General features: G+C 37.7%; 2 protein-coding genes across 3 annotated transcripts in view; one reads left to right on the top strand and one right to left on the bottom strand.

Annotated features, from left to right (window-relative positions):
• Positions 1 to 8,684, bottom strand: part of LOC108709739 (collagen alpha-1(IV) chain-like) — a 110,807-nt gene extending 102,123 nt beyond the window's left edge. Inside the window, exon 1 of the mRNA XM_041584255.1 lies at positions 8,457 to 8,684. Within this exon, the coding sequence (XP_041440189.1) occupies positions 8,457 to 8,522 (66 nt within the window). The 5' untranslated portion in view covers positions 8,523 to 8,684. The remainder of the gene's footprint in view (positions 1 to 8,456) is intronic.
• A 93-nt stretch (positions 8,685 to 8,777) lies between these two features.
• col4a2.S (collagen, type IV, alpha 2 S homeolog) overlaps positions 8,778 to 19,988 on the top strand; it is a 103,876-nt gene continuing 92,665 nt past the window's right edge. Inside the window, exons 1-3 of one of the 2 annotated variants that reach the window (XM_018249846.2) lie at positions 8,821 to 8,928; positions 11,385 to 11,505; positions 16,686 to 16,737. In XM_018249846.2, the coding sequence (XP_018105335.1) occupies positions 11,420 to 11,505; positions 16,686 to 16,737 (138 nt within the window). In that variant the 5' untranslated portion in view covers positions 8,821 to 8,928; positions 11,385 to 11,419. Of the gene's footprint in view, positions 8,929 to 11,384; positions 11,506 to 16,685; positions 16,738 to 19,988 lie in introns of both variants that reach the window. The other variant, XM_018249847.2, reaches the window with a different exon arrangement.

Here is a 19,988-nt window from a genome sequence, read left to right as displayed (position 1 = left end):
GGCAGACAAGGGTTTAATTATAAAATATGTTGTGGCCTCTTTAGGCACAGGCCCCGTAGCCTTTATAGTGAATAAATTTATATTATAATTTATGAATATTGCACAAACCTATTCCGCTCTGCTTTTACAGAGAAGATATGGCATTCATATCAGTGCATGTCGTAGTAGGGTCCAAGATCACTACACACTGCCCATTAACCTACATGTATGTTTTTTCAGTGTAGGAGCAAGATGTAGTACTCCAAAGGGAAACCATACAAACACCATGCATACAGTGTCCTGTCTGGAATCGAAACTAGGACCCCAGGGATGCAAGACAACAGTGATAATGAATGCACCTATACCAACAGAAAGTCCCCATTAACCTTACAGCCCATTGGTGAATAATCACTTTGACCCTAGTCCCCAATTTAGCCAACTGCCCCTTTAAAGGAGGTGTAAACCCCCTACAGTTAAAAGCCTAGCTAGTAACTTCAGTGTCTTGTGGATCCTCTTCTTTCCCTTCAATAAATTACAGTGCTTACAGCCGCATGCCACTACTATAGACTGGCTTCAACTGTGCATGCACCAAAAGCTCAAGTGTCCGCACTCACTTCATAAGGAAATCCAAAGCTATCAAGCATGGCGCCCATGAGCTCCAATGCACTACACTGCATATATAGGTCAGTGTTGCTGCCCAGGACACTTTTTCTAGTAGAACACTATGCATGGCGGAAGAAGGGAGGGAAGCAAATGGGGGCTTTTATCTTTAGAGGGGGTTTACTGCTCCTTTAAGTTACATAATTAAATGTTTGTTATAAATAGGTCAGCAAATACTTCTCAGTACTTAATTTTAAAAAACATACATTTGTAACTGATATTTGTAAGGCTACACTGTTTGAAGGACTATAGCATTTGCACTTGTACCCCGATTTAAATATAAATAGACATAGATCAATTAAGACTCAATAAACTTATCATTTAGTATATCTAACCTACCTCCTCCATGTATACAAAAATGTATATATATGGGCACAATGGTTAAAGGCTGGGGTTGGGACAGGCTGCAATATTGTTTAGCAAACTTTTGTATATATTTGATAATATATTTGTTTTTATCTTAGCGCTTTTAATTTACTTTACCCTTACACAAGATCTCAACATTTCTGGCCTAATGCTCCACAGACAATCCTTCAGCACAATAACTTCAAAATGATTAGCTAACTTACTTACTCTTTAGCTAAATGACATTTTTAAAATGTAAACTCATTCAATATGTATTACCATCAGTCATTGGCACGTTAAGCGGCTGACAAAAGGCTTGAATTAAAGTTTGACAAATTGACAAGCTGCCTTATGAAATCTACAGGTAAGCTGCAGAAGCAGACCCCTCCCACATCCAAGGAAGATCAACCAGGGTTAGGGCACAGCCTATCATACATACATACATTAATATCACCATAGACATTAACATGTTTCTCTCCATAACAACTGATTTTAGTGCAATCTGACAAATTCGTCAAATTATCACCTGGCAACGAACGATCATGCATCTAGCGATTTTTCGTCTGACATCGGTCAGAAATTCAGTCAGGAAAATTTTCATTGGTCACAGTGAAATTTATCCATTGTCCAATTGTTTCATGGGCCAAGCAGGCAGATACCCACAGTTTTCTTGGCTTCAACTTGCTTGAAATGGTCTTTTAGTTGATGGACAAATCGTACATTTAAACAATTGTTTCAAGATAAGCTTGGTCTTACGATAAAAGATCTTTTAAAACTCTTAACATCTATGGACAGCTTTAGCAGCTCTACTCTAATCTGACAATTACCAGGCCGAGAGAGAAAATGAACCCTTTCACCACCAAACACATATCTGAAATCAGGGTTGCCAGTATCGTTTCTACCAGCCAGTTATCTGTAGCCCAAATTAGACACCAGAGAGCCGTATATCTCGATTCTTTTCCAACAAACTGTTGCCAGTAAAAACACACCTCACAAAGGTATTCCTGATTTAAAGTTTTCCCTCATTTTACATTGTTGTTTTGTGGTCCCACCTATATATTATGCATAATACAATTCCCTGATTTCACATTTTCCTGAATTTTACACCATTTTTTTCTGGTCCTATGGAAAAACATAAAATGGGGGGATCTACTGTATTTTTAACAACAACTTTATCAATAGGATTAATAATGAAACCATACGCATAGTCTGGAATTGTATCTTCTAATAAATAACATATGATGCCAATCTGTTTGATTCTACCTAAAACAATAGTTGACACAAATAGCCTCTGGTGTTTGCTGTTGGGAAATTCACCACCTTATCAACACATTTAACGTTTCTTTGTTTTTATTATGCTAAAGGCCAGAGTTTAGGTCATGCCAATGGAAACTTTTTGGTTTACTTTCCCATATTTTATAACTGAGGAATCCAGTAACCCTGCTGAAACTGTGCTGTTGCCACAGATTTCTGGAAACTTCATGAGAGGATGTGTTTATTTCTTTTGGGTGACCTTTGCTCTTTTAGTGCCTTATTTCACTAGTATGGTCTGAACACGACTTCAGATGTTTCAGACTAATTTGTGTTCTCTGGTCCTAACAGGAAACATGAATAGGTAAATCTGTTTAACAGACTAGTAATGTATCAACTCATGGCCAGTGTGTGGCTATCATTTTAAAGGGCCTACATAATTAACCATTACATGTTCAAGGTGTAACAGTAAATTAATGTAAAAATGAAAAAATATATTTTATTGTCAATGTCTGCCAAAATGGGGAATGCATTCACTTGTCTATGTGCTTTGTATTACAGGTATCCAGAATGCTCAGGACCTGGGGTTTTTTCCGGATTAAGAATCTTTCTGCAATTTGGCTCTCCGTGCCTTAAGTCTTCTAAAAATCATTTAAATATTAAATAATCACAATCCAATAGTTCTGCTTCCAAAAAGGATGAATTGTATCTTAGCCTGGATCAAGTACAAAGTACTGGCTTCTTATTACATGGAAAAAGTGAGTAATTTTAAAAATTTAAATCATTTGATTAAAATGGAATCTGTGGAAGATAGCCTTCCCATAATTCGGAGCTTTCTAGATAATGGGTTTCTGGATAATGGATCCCATACCTGTACATAGAGGTGTAGAAACTGTGGAGGGTGGATTACAATGGTGTCACAAATAGAAATAGTAATGATATCAACTGATATAACATTGGTTTACTCCCTAGAAGTTGTACAGATTATGAGGTCAAACTGAAATAACAATATATACTACTACTGCTACATACCATATGCTTTATGTAAAATACACTTTGTTTCAATTGTTACAACCTACAGTATTTCCTTGTAGAATCATATTAATTTGGTGTAGTGTTGCAAAGAAGAACAGAATATTGCAGGAAAGGAAAATAAACAGGCATTTTGGATAAACTGTGGGAAGACAGAAATGAAAATTATTTTGTGCTGCTTCCCCGCCCTTAAAGATGCTTCATGGATTTGTTAGGAAATAAGCTCCAGATTTTGTGTTCAAGAGGATCATTTTCACACCCACAGTTAGCTAATACCACTCTTTTCCTGCAAGGGGAGGGGGTATGTAGCTGCAAATGTGTGATAAATTAGTGAGTAAAAGATGAGTAAGTATGTGTGTAACCTTACACTTTACCACAAGGGCATCTTACAGTTTGACTGATCTTTTAGTCAGATGAGTAGTTGACAACAACTTGGGCACTTCTTGCTTGATATTCTTGGTAAACACTGAAACCTCAAGAGAATAACAACGAAACGGCAAACATTTATATAACTGGACTGTCTTCCATCTGTATAATCCAGTTTGTAGCTAATATATCTCCAGTGCCATATTCAACACAGAACAGGGAGAGTTAATAAAATGCAGCCAATGAGGCATAAGTGTATCCATAGTCCCTGCACAGCAAGGTAGTATTGGCCCAATAAAACAACATGTTTTCTTTAGCATGCCCCTGCCCTTTGGCCAATATTGCAGAGGAATCCAGGGTACAAGACCTTGAATGGGAGGGGCTTGTTTTTGTTTCCCTCTTCTGAGTATTGGTAGTACTTGCTAAATAAATTACCCCTTACACTTAAGTACAAGAATCAAGTTTGTGAGGTCACAAGGACACCTAATTTGGATTTCTATAACAGAGCAGTTTCTTTTAAAAAGTATCCTTGCCAGATACACACCCCTTCTTCAATTTCAGCAGTTTCACCGTGCTTGGTTTTGAATAATAGACTTTTAGCTTGATCTGTGGTATAATAGGACCCAGAGATTCGAACCAAATATAAAATATATATTCTACTACCAATCCAATAGTTACAGCTGCTTGCTGTATCTGTTTTCCCATTGTCAGCAGTTAGTCCAGGAATGAATTTCTATGTAGGATGTAGGTACAGTATATACTGTACTTTGGGTAAATATTTTCATGACTTGACAGAAATTAATATATGCCTGTGATGTTATCAGCAGGAGGTAAAGTAAAATGGCTTAATCAATTAATTTTTATGTGTCTGCCTTCATAGTTATACCTCCCATCACTATATATATATAATTCAATATATGTCCAGATGTTTCCAGGTCAAGTTAATTAAAATATGATAAAATATAAATTACAGATTAGCAACCTCCACCAACACCAGGGAATATTGGAAGCTATAGTTGCACAACAGCTGCTGAAGTCCAAAGGTTTCCTGATACACAGTACACCCTAATATAAATTCTAAAACAGCCTATTCAACGTATTTCAATTTTATTTCATGAATGAAATACATGGCATATTTTAAAATCCTTATTGATAACATCCACAGAGTTTAAAATAATATAGCTTAATTGATTTATTTCCCTTAGAGAATATTCAGTAATGAAAAATGTAACATAGCAAAAGAGACAGCTGTAACAGTCTATTCTACTGTCCTCAAGAATGTACACCTTTGCAGTGCTGTTCATCATCTGTTTCTCATCAAACTGCTGGTCTTTTTTGCCATTCTGTCATCGTGCTAAGAAGTTCAAAAATTACGATGATCAGACACATATGCCTAAATAGCCCCAATGGCAGAGTGCATTGAGTTCTCTTTAACAAGTTAAGCTTTACAATATGTGCACATGGGAGATGGAAGCCTACAGAAATCTCCAGAGTTTTGTGATTTGATGTTTCTATATACAATTAGTACGTAAATAAAGTGCACCATGATATATTGTAGACGTGTATCCACACTAACCTGTCCAAAAAAGGGGGATACTTGAAAGGTCCACTTGGGTCATGTAGGCAGTGTCAGAGGGGATGTATAGGTGTTTATTTCAGTTATAATACACCTCCTCCTTCTTAGACTTTTATTATTATATTTTCCTTCTAATTTCACTTTTCTCAATACTGTGTATGTTTACTTAATAGGCTAATATTCTGCCCCAAAGTAATATCTCTGGGTGTCTAGTAACCTAATATAGACTTTGGTACAAAACATCTGCCCAAGCTGAACGAATTAACGCTAGGAAAACTGAATAAAGCATTAAAAGTAGGAAAACACAACAACTAAAAATTTTTTCCAAAAGTCCAACAATTTACTCACAGAATAGAACCACAAGATTCTCCTTTGTGCCACCTGACAATACAGTATGTGGATGTTTGAGTTATAATTTGCTTTCTGTTACTAGGCGAGTTCATTATTGATCTGCCTCTATTTGTTGTTTATAACTACAGGTGAACAAAGCAGTTGAGCTACCAAATAGATTTCCAAATATGGATTGAGAGTGTTTCCCATCTGACAACTGAAAAACAGAGCAGAAACCATGCGTAACAGCCCCAAATCACCCTGTGTGGCATTATTATACCACTCCTGATTCCTATAGCCTATGAACAGGTAAGCCCCATTGTCACACTAGGCCTAATGTTACATGTGGCTAGCGGGCAAAATGGCAACTCAAAGCCACCTGGGGCAGCTTTCAACCGAAAATGTACACTTGTGAATTTTTAAGCTTAAATCTACCCCATATGATCACTGGCAAATGCTTAAGCTGTTTGCAATTTAAGATTGCATTTTATGGCTATCTATAGGAAATCCTTATCCAGGAGAGAAAATATTTTCCTACAGTAAAAAGATTTTGCAAATAGCAAATTGAAGGGATAACTGTCCAGAATGGAACAGCACCACTTATCTTGTATAAATTAAAATGTCTTTTTTATATATAAGTGATGCTGTTCCATTCTCTGGTGGAAAGTGGCCATTGGGGAACCTGCATGTGGAGATTGTGCTGACTACTACTTGCTACATAACTATGTTTTTACCCATGAAAAGGGCACATAGGTTGATCATTTTTCTCCAGTCTGAGTAAATGTTGCCCTACTTGTTTCACTGCCCAGTGCCGGCCAACTTGGCTGAGCCACCTAGGTACCTCGAACGAGCACGAGATGCTCTGATGCTTTTGGGAGGCAGGGGGAATAACCAGACTAGTTAGAGATGGGGTAAAAAGGGCCTGCAATGGTTGCATTTACATTACAGCTCTTTTAGCTGGAATTTCTAGTCCTTGTCCTTGAGTTTTCAATTGCTCTGTATCTCTACTGTGCCACTTACAATGATTGTATACACAACACCTCTCTATTTTTAAAGTGTGTGAATCATGTAAAGGTAGTCAAGAAACACAGCACCACTATATTTTTAAAGTGTGTGAATCATGCAAAGATATCAAGAAACTAAAACTGGCTGGTGAACAATTTCTCTAAATACAGTTTGTCCTATTCTATAGCTAGACCAGATCCTCTGCTCTGTCCTTGACTTGTGTCTTACTGGACCAGATAATTACAAGCACATTGATGTTGCTTTACCGACTCAGGGTGCAGTCAATAATGTCCCAAAGAAACAACAATTCTAAACCAGATTTTCTCAAAGTGCTCAAATGTTTCAATCTCAGTGTGACACAGACAAATTGTGAGCATCTATACATTTATAAAGTGTGTCAACACTACAAAGCAAACAATGCTATTTTGTAATCTGGGCTAGGAACCGCTACTATGCACAGTATACTGGTGCCTTTATGGAGAAAGCAGTGCATGTAAATGTTGAATGGAATGCTGGATGCTGTAGCGAAAATGTGTGTTCAAGAGTGAGGCACTACCCAGTAAGGCGCTGTGTGCTGTCAGGTTAGGAATACTCAAGGGCACTTATTGGTTTGGATATAAATGGAACCAGTTTGTGGGTGATTTGTTCTTACATTGGCTTCTTTGTCCACTAAGCACCATGCCTAGGTGGGTGACAAGGCGGTATCTAAAGTAACTTGCCCAATTGGTCCATTTCCCAGGGGCAAGTCCCAATTAAAGACTTTTGTCACCATGGAGAAATTACCCCAAGACACCTTCCCTGCCTGCCACACTTAATGAAAAAGTTGCAAGCCGCAATGTAATCTGGATTGCACTGTAATCTGTAAGAGAGTAAGCAGGCAGCAGGTAATTGGCAGAAGAGCTGCAGTAAACAGATCACATACAGTAAATTGAGGGATTGGAATTTCCCACCCCATTTTTAAGGTATTTTCAGTGGCTGATCACTGGGTCTCTGACAAGCACAAATTGGGTCCTTTTGATAAGGGGGAGTGAAAGAATTTCATGCTCGGCTCTGGAGGGCTTGGCATGCCTGCATGCTTGGCCTGGTAGTTGGCTACTTTGCTGATTCCCCCACCCCTCGAACTGTCAGAGAGAATATACCAGTAAGAACACTCAGTTTTATTACTCAATCAAATTATCATGCAGCAATTTGATTTTTCCCCTTCTCCTCTATTTCTCCCACACAGTGATATAATTAACTCTTTCCTTAACTTCATTAGTCATTCTGATTTTAAACCTCTGCAAATGTGATATTTACTTATCAGTATGTGCTGAGGTTATTGTGCAGAACAAATGTCTGTGTTTAGCTTAGACTACTCAGGGGGTATTGTACATCAAATTAATCACTGTGTTCATCCTGCAATAAGGTCTGGGGGTATTATACATGGAATTGCCTCTGTGTCATCTAACTGAGTTCTGGGGTATTATACATGGAATTGCTGCTGTGTTTTCTAACTATGGGTTCTGGGGTATTATACATGGAATTGCATCTGTGCTCATCCTGCTATGATTTGTGGGGTATTATACATGGAATTGCCACTGTGTCTTCTAACTATGAGTTCTGGGGGTATTATACATGGAATTGCATCTGTGCTCATCCTGCTATGAGTTCTGGGGGTATTATACATAAAATTGCAACTGTGTTCATTCTGCTAGTAGTTCTATGAGTATTATACATAGCTACTCTCCACTCTTAACCCTGTCCCCAGATAGACTTTAAAAATGTTGTCATCTTAGTGTAAAGGGGGCTATGATTATGCCTTGATGGAGTATCTGTGCAGTCAGTGGTGTGTGATGTGTACCTGCTTGCCTTACCATTCAGCATTGCAATAGGGAGTCAAAGAGTCAGGCTTAAGTTAAATAAGTGCACTCACCGCAGAATCACTGGTGCCGATGAGCTCTAGCAATACGAGCAGCGAAAACAGAAGCCTCCGTCTCATGGTCCCTTGCCACTTTCACCCTCACCCTAGGATACTTCAATGGGTGCAGCTCCAGTCTCTCCTTTGCTTACTGTCTGGGTGCCAGCAAGGGAAGTGGAAGAATCATATCCTTAAAGTTCCCTCTCTCCGAGAGCAGGATCAGAATGAACTGAGCTATAGACACATATAGACACTTTGTTGGTGTTGACACCCCACCCACTGCTCCCCCCACCCTCCTCACAGAGGACCCTCAAGGAGCCTTCATCACCCACCGCCCTAGTAGCACTGGCAGAGCACACAGGCAGAACTTGCAGTGGAGTGGAGACTCCTTTCGGGAAAGAACTTCTGGGATCTGCTGTATCTCCCTCCTGAGTCCTGACTGTAGAGGAATGAGCACACAGACACAGACTTGGTCGCTGCTCAGCTGGTGAGTTCCTGAATCCTGAGAGCTGACTTAATGGGGATGGAAAGCAGTGATTTTAAATGTATGTTATTGTCTGCATCGTGGGGGGTTATTAAACAAAGTCCGAATTTATCTCAATATTTTCTGCTACAAACTCCGATAAAATCCGCTCGGGTTTTTAAAGCTTATTTATTATTACATTTTCCAGAAAATTAGCTTCGCGGGAAAAAACTGAATTTCACGATTATTTTTTGGATTCTTTCAAATCATTGGGACTTCTCCCATTGACTTATATGCAACCTCAACAAGTCTGAGATACACATTTTCTGATTTGGACTTTTCCATCCTCAGGGTTTAATAAATTCCAAAAAATTTGTGATTTTTGCATTCAGAATTTAGAAAATAACCCCCTTAGTGTCAGAAAATGTATTACTGATATTAAGCTAAGTTTTTAATGAGTTTTACATATACACTAACTGCACTGCCTGCTTATATGCTGCTGAATATACTGTCACTGAGTACACTGTATGTACTTTCTGTATGTACAGATCTTATCCTTTGTACTACTTGCTTGCCTCCATGTGAAGTTTGATTGTATAGTGGATGTGTATTCCACATATTTATCCAAATGTAGAGCTGTTTGCAAGTGTTGGCATGTGGTTCAGAACTTTGCCCATAGAATTAAAGTTCTGAGCCGGAATGATACTAGTACCTCTTCATCGCTGCGATGTCAGTTACAAGAGTGACGCAAACCAAATACATGTTTCCATCTTAAGGTGACCAGTGGCAATTTTATGTATGAACCCCTGAAACTCATCGCAAGATAAACACAGTGGAAATGTCATGTATAATACCCCCAGAACTCATAGTAAGATAGTCACAGTGGCAATTTCTTATATTATACCACTAAACACAGTGAAAGGTCAATACAGACATTTTTCTGCACAATAACCTCAGTACATACATTATAATAAGTAAATATCAAATTTTTAGAGGTTAAAAATCAGAATGGTTTGTTAGAGTTAGGTCACACTGAGCATTTCGGGAAATTTAGTCGCCTGGCGACTAATCGCCTCGTCTTTGTGGCGACCAATCTCCCCAAACGCCTTCCCTCACTTTGGCAGAGTGAGGGAAGGCGTTTGGGGAGATTGGTTGCCGCAAAGACGAGGCGATTAGTCGTCAGGCGACTAAATCTCCCCGAAACGCTCAGTGTCACCTTACCCTTAATGCAATGAAAGTTAACGGGTAAGAGAAGGAGCCAAATCAAATTGCTGCAGGATAAGCAAAGTGTTTAGGAGAAGTGTTTGGAATGCAGAGTAAATAAACAACATCAAGTAGATCAAGTAAAAAATCTGTCTATTTTTACTGGAATATATTCTCTGCACTGACAGTCCAGGAGGAGGGAGAATTTGCAGAGTAGTCAGCCACCAGGCTTGTGAGAGATCCAGTGATCCCAATCAGCCATTGAAAACTGTTGTTGTGGCTCTTCTGCTGACTACCTGCCACCTGCATGCTCTCTCCTGAGGTCCTCAAACAGGGCTGGTTGCTGGGAAATGGAGCCAAATGAGCACCAAACTGTCTGCCTAACATTTCTATCTCTACATATTTTCTTTATAACTTCATGATGCACAGTTTTTTTAGTGGGGCATCCCACTTACATGCTAAAGAGCAAAGGCTTTTTCTAAAATAAGTGGCTCCACAGAAGAGAGGACACTGTATGTAGAACTTATTATTATATAGTAAAAAATTATTATATAGTAAAAAATTTACCACCTATTGTAAAATGGCTATTTTAAATGTGAGTATTATGATAAATCATGTACCCATGTTGTAAAATAAGAGTTAAATCATAAAGCATTGAGGAGTTTCATGGCCCTATGTAAGCATGATGCCCAGGGACTTTTATACAGGCCATAGAACTCCAATATCCTCATATTTTACAACAGAGGGTATGTTATTTATTGTAATGAGTCAAGTGACGTTCCTAAGGTTTCTGGCCAGCTTGGACCATCACAATTCACAAAGCACCAATTACAACTGAGGACATCAATAAGCACCATTAATAAGGATATTTGTGGTTCTTGTATATTATATACTGTATGAATATAGTACAAATGATCACTTCTGGGGTCTAAGCCTCCCTAACTCATTTGTATTCTTCACCTATGGCATAAACATGCCTTGTGCAAAATATTAAGGTAAGTAATCACTGGTATTAGTAAACCAGTAGGGCCTATGTAAAACATAGGAATGCACTTTGACTGGAATGCATAGGAATGAACCTGTGGCTATAAGCTTAGCTTTTCCAGAAACGGTGGCAGCCATAGGATCATCATTTATGTTGTTCCTACTTCAGAGTGTTATTTAGTAAACCAGTTTGTTGTTGCTTTGGGTGCTTTGTGCATGCTTTGGTATAAATGTTTTCATAGCAAATAAGGCATTATAAAGAACATTTGCTTATTGTCTGCAATTTTCTTCAGATTATTTACATGCCAAAAAGAACAGAGTTGCAAATATGACAAGAACCCAAAGCACCAAGAGATGTGCAACTGGCAGCAAAGAGTATAGCTATTTTCTGCTAAAACACCATCCAGTCACTTGGTAAGTAGGGGACTAAGGTATTCCTACAATGCACCCATTATCTGATACCAAAAAGTTCATTATAAAGCACCTTTTTGTTTGGGTGCCAGTAGGGCTTATTAACACTGGACACCCACATTAACTCCCTGTTTAACAACATTCTAGGTCCCCTGTAATACGAAACTCATAAAACAAAACAGGAGCACTCTGCCATGCTACAACGTACAACTAAGCCCCAGAAGGCATCATCCAATCACAGCAACATCTATTGCACGGAGCACTATAGAGAGCCAATTTAATTACAAACAATCCTTCATTGGTAGCATTTAAACATGGAGATCTTATGAACATATCCCAGTACCACAAGCTTGACACATTTCATGGCTACCAACCACTTTTTGAAAAGCTATATGTTCATAAGATCTCCATGTTTTAAATGCTACCAATAATTTATTGTTTTTAATGAAATTGGCCCTGCTGGTGCTCCCTGCAGTGGACATTAGTTATGGAAGATTTTATTCGCCAGGCGCAAATTCGCGGCAAATTCCATCGATTCGCCGCTGGCAAAAAAAATTGCGAAAATTCTCTCGTTTCCAAAAAAAATGGACGCCGGCGCATTTTTGCCGGCGAATGCACTAATTTTTTGCCATTTCGCGAATTTCGCAGGAAATTTGTGAATTTATCGGCGAATAGAAACGGGACAAATTCGCCAATGGACATTGCTGTCCCCTGTGATAAGACCAGGCATCTTTTTTGTGTTGTAGGCCCTAATAATGTGTAATTAGAGCCTCCTGGCATACACTGCGCACTATTGCAAACTATAAAATTCTCAATCGCTATCCTGCAGTCATGTGAGGGACAAAGTGTATGCAAAGGGAAAAATGTTAATTTTGCAAACATTTTTTTCGCTTTGCGAACGATCTTTCCATTAGGGATTAGGGTGTGTAAGAATTGCTGTGATTATTACAATTTACACCTTTGAAGATAAGTAAAATATACTATAGTTAGACATTTCTATTAAAAACTCACCCTTTTTTTATTAGAGCCCAAAAGCTACCAGGATAAAATGGGCAACAAAACAATTTAAAGTGTTATCTAAACTTTATAGAATGAATTCATAAAATAATAACAGTAAAAAGTTTTTTTCATAAATAACTGAATAAAAAGACTGGAGCGAGCTATTCAGTTGTAATGCTGGTAACAGTAGCCCTTCTTTTCAGTGGTGTAACTAGATATTACTGGGCCCACAGCAAATTATTTTTCAGGCCCCCAAAATATTTAGCAGTTGACTTGTTTTATCAATATCTATTGAAACTGTATATGAATTAGGGTTTCATGGGCCCCTATACCGCAAGGTCTGCTTCCTCTTTAGTTACATACCTGCCTCATTTTAATAACCCCAAGCTATATGGTTACATCCAAATTTGGCCATAGTCAGACAGAAAGAAGCTATAAGGAAGTAGATAGGCTTACAACTTGACTGAAACATATTCACACGGTCAACTAGAAAAGTATACTATAACATTTTTATATGATATAAAACTATAAAATGTTTCCTTTCCATCGCTCTTACATCTAACTAATCTAGGCAAGAAACTATGCAGTATGTTTCTTAATGCATTGGCTGCATTGGACACCAGTGAATTTTCGCGGCAGTCACGAGAATTTATTTGCCAGCGGCGAATCGCGGGAATTCACTGCAAATTCACGCTGGTGAATAAATTCGCCCATCACTAGTCCTCAGGCTTCTACCCTAAGTTAGTTCAGTCAAGCACCTGATGGTTAATGTATCCAGTGACTATACTGAAGTGCCAGACTAGGACATAAATGGCATTGGCAGAAATACAGAAATGGACGAAACAACAAGAGAAATAACTCAGACAATGTAGCTTAAATAACATCTTCACATTTCTCTTTTGCCATAGAGGGCATTGTATTCCCTCATGAATCAGAAACCAAAGGTCACTAAAAAAAAGGCTATTGACAAAATTACATGCTTTACTTAAAATCTTTTAAGTACTACCATAATAATATTTGTAATAATATACACAGGAATCATGAATATCCTGTAAATGATCCTTATAAATGGTGCTTAGTGATGTCATTGGTTCTAATCAATGCTCAGTGATGCAATTTCTGTCTCATGACTCGCTGAAACTTGTTCTTTGTAATAAATAATGTACCCCCCAGTAAAATATGAGGATATTAGGCCTTAGGCCTCGTTCCTTTATATGGTCATTGAACTCCTTGATGAATTATAATATCCGTATATCCTTATCCTATATATCTTAATCATGGTGATTAGTAACTCCAAGGACAGGGTGCGAAACATTTGACATTTTTATCGTTAGAATGCCATTAGAATGCCAATAACCTTTCATTATGGATGCACATAGTTGATCAGGAACACCGATTGTCCTGTTTTCAAGCAACAGTTACCTGACATGTGAGCACACCATCGAGTGCAGGCAGTTGCTGTCCAGATAAATGGGGATAAATAACATTCAGTCCACCACCCAGAAAGCTATTAATCTTCAGAGTGCAAAATACTCAATTGTCAAGAATAAAATTTCGTTAGTGGTTGGGGGCTATGGGTTACTCTAAAGCATGGCCGGACTGGCAATCTGTGTGTTCTGGCAAATGCCAGAAGGGCTGCTGTAAGATGCCATAGACAGACACTATTTATTGGGCTGGTGGGGGCTGTTGGGACTCTTTGTACCTAGAATGCCAGGGCCGATTTTGATTCTCAGTCCAGACCTCCTCTAAAGTAAAAAAAAATAATGCTAATTTTATTCCTCCATTGATTTCATGAAACTTCCTTATTGTGTGGTATAGTCAGGAATACAGGACAATATATATAAAATATTTAATTTCACACCAATAATATGCATAGTTTGTTGCCAAATTAACACCTATTTACAAAGATGGCATTCCTAAGTGCATATACAAGTATTACAAGATTGCACCAAGATTATACAATGCAATGGATTTGGTGAAGCTGAACCAGCTGAAGGCTAGTATACTTGCCTAAAGTTAGTCAGCTGAAGGGTAGTATTTGTGCAAGGTTACAAGACTTGCACCAACTTCCACTTCATTTTTTACTTTCCAATTTGGTGTTACTTAGTAATTTGTAATTTCGAAAAACGGTCCGCACACACCAATATTGCAGTCGGGGATTGTGCCCCTTTTATTAATGCCACCAACAATCAATAATCAACGTTTCGGGGGGACACAGCCTCCCTTCTTCCGAAACGTTGATTATTGATTGTTGGTGGCATTAATAAAAGGGGCACAATCCCCGACTGCAATATTGGTGTGTGCGGACCGTTTTTCGAAATTACAAAGCAGTAAGGTGACCTGGCAAGGTCAACGGGAGACCAGCACCACTACGCAGAATAAGTGGAAGGAGGTGTGCGGTAATATAAAGTGTTACTTAGTAAGCCATTAATTACACAGTGAAGTGCTGTGTCAAAAAGATACTGTGGTATTACATAAATGTCAGCACAGCCTAATAGTGAAGACCCAGATGGGGCTCCAACACTCACACCTGATTAGCATCCCATTGATCAAAACACCTGAATGAACTGAGAATCCTAGAGGTTCACATACTTTTGCCACACATACATATATAATGTTGGATCATTTTCCTCATTAAATAACAGAACACACATTATGCTTTACTTCTTTGTTTAACTGGGTTCTGATTATCTAATTTTGGGACTTGTGTCAAAACAGATCCCATATTAGGTCATATTTATGCAAAAATATTGAAAGTTTAAAGAGGATTCACAAGCACTCAAGCACCAGCATAACTTCTACCTAGAGACAAAAAGCTTTTGTCAGCACATGAGAAGAAACAGGAGCATCCCTGATGCATATGGAAACTGGGGTACATTTGGGATGTGTAAATCAAAATAATGGGTAATGATACCATAGATTCAACAAATCACAACATGTTTCGAGCTATTCAGCCCTTTATCAAGTGTGAATCACATAGTGATGCAAACTTTAAATTCTCAAATTCCCTCCCCTTGCATTTTAATTGGTCAACCAACAATTGCTGGGAAGTTTTTTGAGCCTACTCGGCCAATAAGACCAAGTCATTAGTATTCCAAACAGTTCCTCCATCCAAAACCACCATAAGTGTAGAGTTATAGTCCAACAATAAACTTTATCTTTGAATATTCCTGTGCTGTTAAAATAAGTAAAAATCATTAAGTCACTTAAACCTCAGCACTGCCTTCGCAGGCCTGCTAGAGTGAATGTCATTTGAAACATAATCATTGTATTTGGTTTCAATTTAGTTACACTTCAATTATATTCTTGGGTACAATTAAGTTACTGTATCGTACTTGCTTCCAAACATTAACTGTAACAATGTATTTACATAGGGGCCAATTCATTAACTTTGAGTGAAGGATTCGAAGTAAAAAAACTTCGAATTTCGAAGTGTTTTTTTGGCTATTTCGACCATCGAATGGGCTACTTCGACCTTCGACTACGGCTTTGACTTCGAATCGAATGATTCAAACTAAATATCGTTCGACTATTCGACCATTCGATAGTCTAAGTACTGTCTCTTTAAGAAAAAACTTTGAAGGTCCTCATAGGCTTGGCTAAGTTTTTTTGGTCGAAGGATAATCCTTCAATCGTTCGATTGAAATCCTTCAAATCGTTCGATTGAAATCCTTCAAATCGTTCGATTGAAATCCTTCAAATCGTTCGATTGAAATCCTTCAAATCGTTCGATTGAAATCCTTCAAATCGTTCGATTGAAATCCTTCGAATCGTTTTTAATCGTTCCTAATTATTCCTTCGATCGTTTGATCGCAGTATTTGCGCAAAATCCTTCGACTTCAATATTCGAAGTCGAAGGATTTTCATTCCCAGTCGAATATCGAGGGTTAATTAACCCTCGATATTTGACCCTTGATGAATTTGCCCCTTAGAGTATCTTACCATACGGGAGAGTTCAATTTCAAAGCAGCACTATCTGTCAGGAAAAGGAACAGTGTTAGTAAATATTCTTATAGGAAGCGAACTCTGCTCCACTGGTCATTCAAACCTAGAGGAACTAATGCACACAACTTTTTTATCCATAATGCTTTTTCCAGAAGTATTTTCTTAATGTCACCGCCTCTTTGTGGTACCTTTGGGATGTGTGTAAGATACTTTAACTTGTTCTTTCTTGCATTGTTTAGGTGTGTGCTGCTTGTTGTACTGGTGACAGTCTTTGCTGGAAATGCCCATGCTGTGAGTATATGCACAATTTATTTTATTTTATAATAACTCCAAAAATACAATAATAGAAAGGAAACTTACAGCATAGCTATACTTACTTGGAGACAAGCAAAATAAAAGTCTCAAATGGTATTATTTGTAAGAGATATTGTTTAATCAATTAGAATTAATCTACCCTTCCATTTTAATTTACAAGGGGTCCTTTCAATTACATTTCTTTAAAGCAAAGTTTTAATTAAATACAAGACAATACAGTCTGGACAGAATTCTTGTCAAAATGAAAAGTACATTGTAGCATGTATAACTTATAGATAACATGTATGTGAATACATAAGGAAATCATGAAATATTGAAATGTTCTGCAATAGGTATGCTAATTTCCCTCCCTCCTCACATACAGTATGTTAAGAGAATGTATTCATAGTTTTTTTTAGTAACATGAGCATATAGGTGAATTTCCTAGAAAAGATACATATAGATATGGGTACATTTAGGGGCAGATTTATCAAGGGTCGAAGTGAATTCGAGGGAATTTTTGAATTAAAAAAATTTGAAATTCGAAGTAATTTTTTGGATACATCGAATAGGATACTATGACTTCGAATTTACTTCGACTTCGATTCGAAGTAAAAATCGTTCGAATATTCGACCATTCGATAATCAAAGTACTGTCTCTTTAAAAAAAAACTTTGACTTCAATACTTCGCCAAATTAAACCTGCCGAAGTGCTTTGTTAGCCTATGGGGACCTTCTACAACCATTTTCTAAGTCTTCACACATCGAAGTAAATTCGTTCAATCGGACACTAAAATCGTTTGAATCGAACGATTTTACTTCGATCGTTCGATGGCCAAATTCGGTGAAAAATACTTCAACTTCGATATTCAAAGTCAAAGTATTTTAATTCGATGGTCGAATTTCGAAGTATTTTTTAGTTTCAAATTCGACCCTTGATAAATCTGACCCTAAACTAAGGAAGATTAATAGTAAAATTTAGTGCAATAGGCATGTCATTCCCACTTGCTGTTGACATTTTTTCATAAAAATAATTTTTCCCTCCATTCCAATGTCATTACTAATGCTGGCTCTAATAATAAGAAGTTGGGAAATCCATGGAATATAATGATTAAATTATTTAATAATTAAAAACCAGATAAGCTTATAATAAGTATCCCTAACCTAGTATGCATTTCAAGCAACATATTTTAACATCTTTTAAGAACTTTTTTCCCTGAGAGGTGATTATGTGTTACATCCTCTGCCAGTGAGTGTCTAGAGGATTGCCTGAAAAAACACAGGGTGAAACAGATGTGCCAGATGGTTCGTGTGTAGGAAATATCTGCAAAAGCCTGTTGTTCCTTAAACTAAAATATACTTCCTAAATGACATTGAAACTCAAGTAACTGAGTGCATCAAAATGTTACCAACAAGGTTTGTAGAGTTAATGGGGTCATATCAACTGGCTAATATTTCTGACCTTATACAATGTGACTAACGTTACATACACTGTACTTTACACAGTGATATTTTGCCCTGCAGAGCTTACAGTCTAAGCTTGTTGTAGAGAATAAAGGTGATGTCCAAATTCTCAAGGAAGTGGCCCAGGGTTGGAACCCAGGCCATAATGACTAGTTAATCTAACCTAAAAAGAGAATCAGTTGATATGTGCATGTTCTTAAAGCTGGGTGCCAAGAACCAAATAGTATAATACATGCAATAATAATGGTTCATGCTCCAATATCCATGGTTCTCAAAGTGCTTTATAAATGTCACCAAAGTTTCTGATCTTGGAACCCTGAAAGAGCATTGGTAAATTGGTAAAAACTGGTTGCATAACTATAAAGGAAGCAGACCCGTGGGGCCTGGGGAACAGGGGAGCCCACACTGCAGTGTCTGCTTCCTCTACAGCACTTTAAGAAACACTGATATTGTGGAGTGTGTACAGTATACAGTATATATACAGGTATGGGACCTGTTATCCAGAATGCTTGGGACCTCGGATTTTCCAGATAACAGATCTTTCTGTGATTTCGAAATGCATACTTTAAATCTACTAGAAAATTATGTAAACATTAAATAAAGCCTATGACTAAAGACTGTATGTGTCCGAAACGTGACAGGCGATGATACGTCTACTTGTTTTTAATAGCCATAAATAAAATTTGATTTTCAGGAGGTGGGTCTATTCTCCAACTTTGTCTTGTTGATCCTGTTGTGACCAGCACTTCTCAACAAGTGGCAGATAGTAAAGGTCACACAGCTCCCAAAAACTAGTTATTAATTTCCAAAATTGAGAAGTGCTCAGGGCCTCATTTTGTGAGAAAGAAGTTATAAAAAATAATAATAAAATTAAAAGCAAGTTTCCTAGTGGCGTGCATTTTCATGGGCTTCATGTTCGTAAGGTGCAGTTTGGTGACCCTGGTTTAGGCAAAGTAGCTGAAATGTGCATAGTCAAGGGACACTATGAGTTAATATGTGTTATATGTGTCTTTGCCATGTTTTATTGCAAAGGTAATTTTGCAATTGCTTCTGATATCTAAAAGAATCACTGATGGATTATTGAAGCTAGATTTGGTCCAACTGAACAATTGTAATTGCCTTAGGTGTGCCACATCTATGTGACTATCACTTAGAAATGATATAAGCCCTAATGAATTGTATTATAAGACTTTCTTGCTACAATAAAAAAATCCTAAATTTTCATTGTATTTTAGAATGTTCAGCAAGTAGCTTTTCTTAAAAACTTTCTCAGACTCAGAAATGAACTCTATGGAAAGAGAATGATGAAGATACAATTATAACATGTATACACATTAGAATAACTAAGGACTGTGAAGTAGTTTTATTAGAATTTTTTTTTAAAAAAAGTGAATCCCAAACACAGTGGGGCCCATTTACTTAGCTCGAGTGAAGGAATAGAGGAAAAAAACCATAGAATTTCAAATGGTCGAATTTGGCTACTTCGACCTTCGACTACGACTTCGACTTTCGAATCGAACGATTCAAACTAAAAATCGCTCAACTATTCGACCATTCAATAGTCAAAGTACTGTCTCTTTAAAAAATACTTCGACCCCTTACTTCGCCACCTAAAACATACCGAGGCCAATGTTAGCCTATGGGGAAGGTCCCCATAGGATTCCTAACAATTTTCTGATCGAAGGAAAATCCTTTGATGCATGGATTAAAATCCTTCGAATCGTTGGATTCGAAGGATTTAATCGTTCAATCGAACGATTTTTCCTTCGATCGTTTGATCGTAG

This window comes from Xenopus laevis, chromosome 2S, assembly GCF_017654675.1.
Source record: "Xenopus laevis strain J_2021 chromosome 2S, Xenopus_laevis_v10.1, whole genome shotgun sequence".
Lineage (NCBI taxonomy): Eukaryota > Metazoa > Chordata > Amphibia > Anura > Pipidae > Xenopus > Xenopus laevis.
Note: the sequence above shows the minus strand (reverse complement) of the source record. Positions and strands in the feature narration are given on the sequence as shown.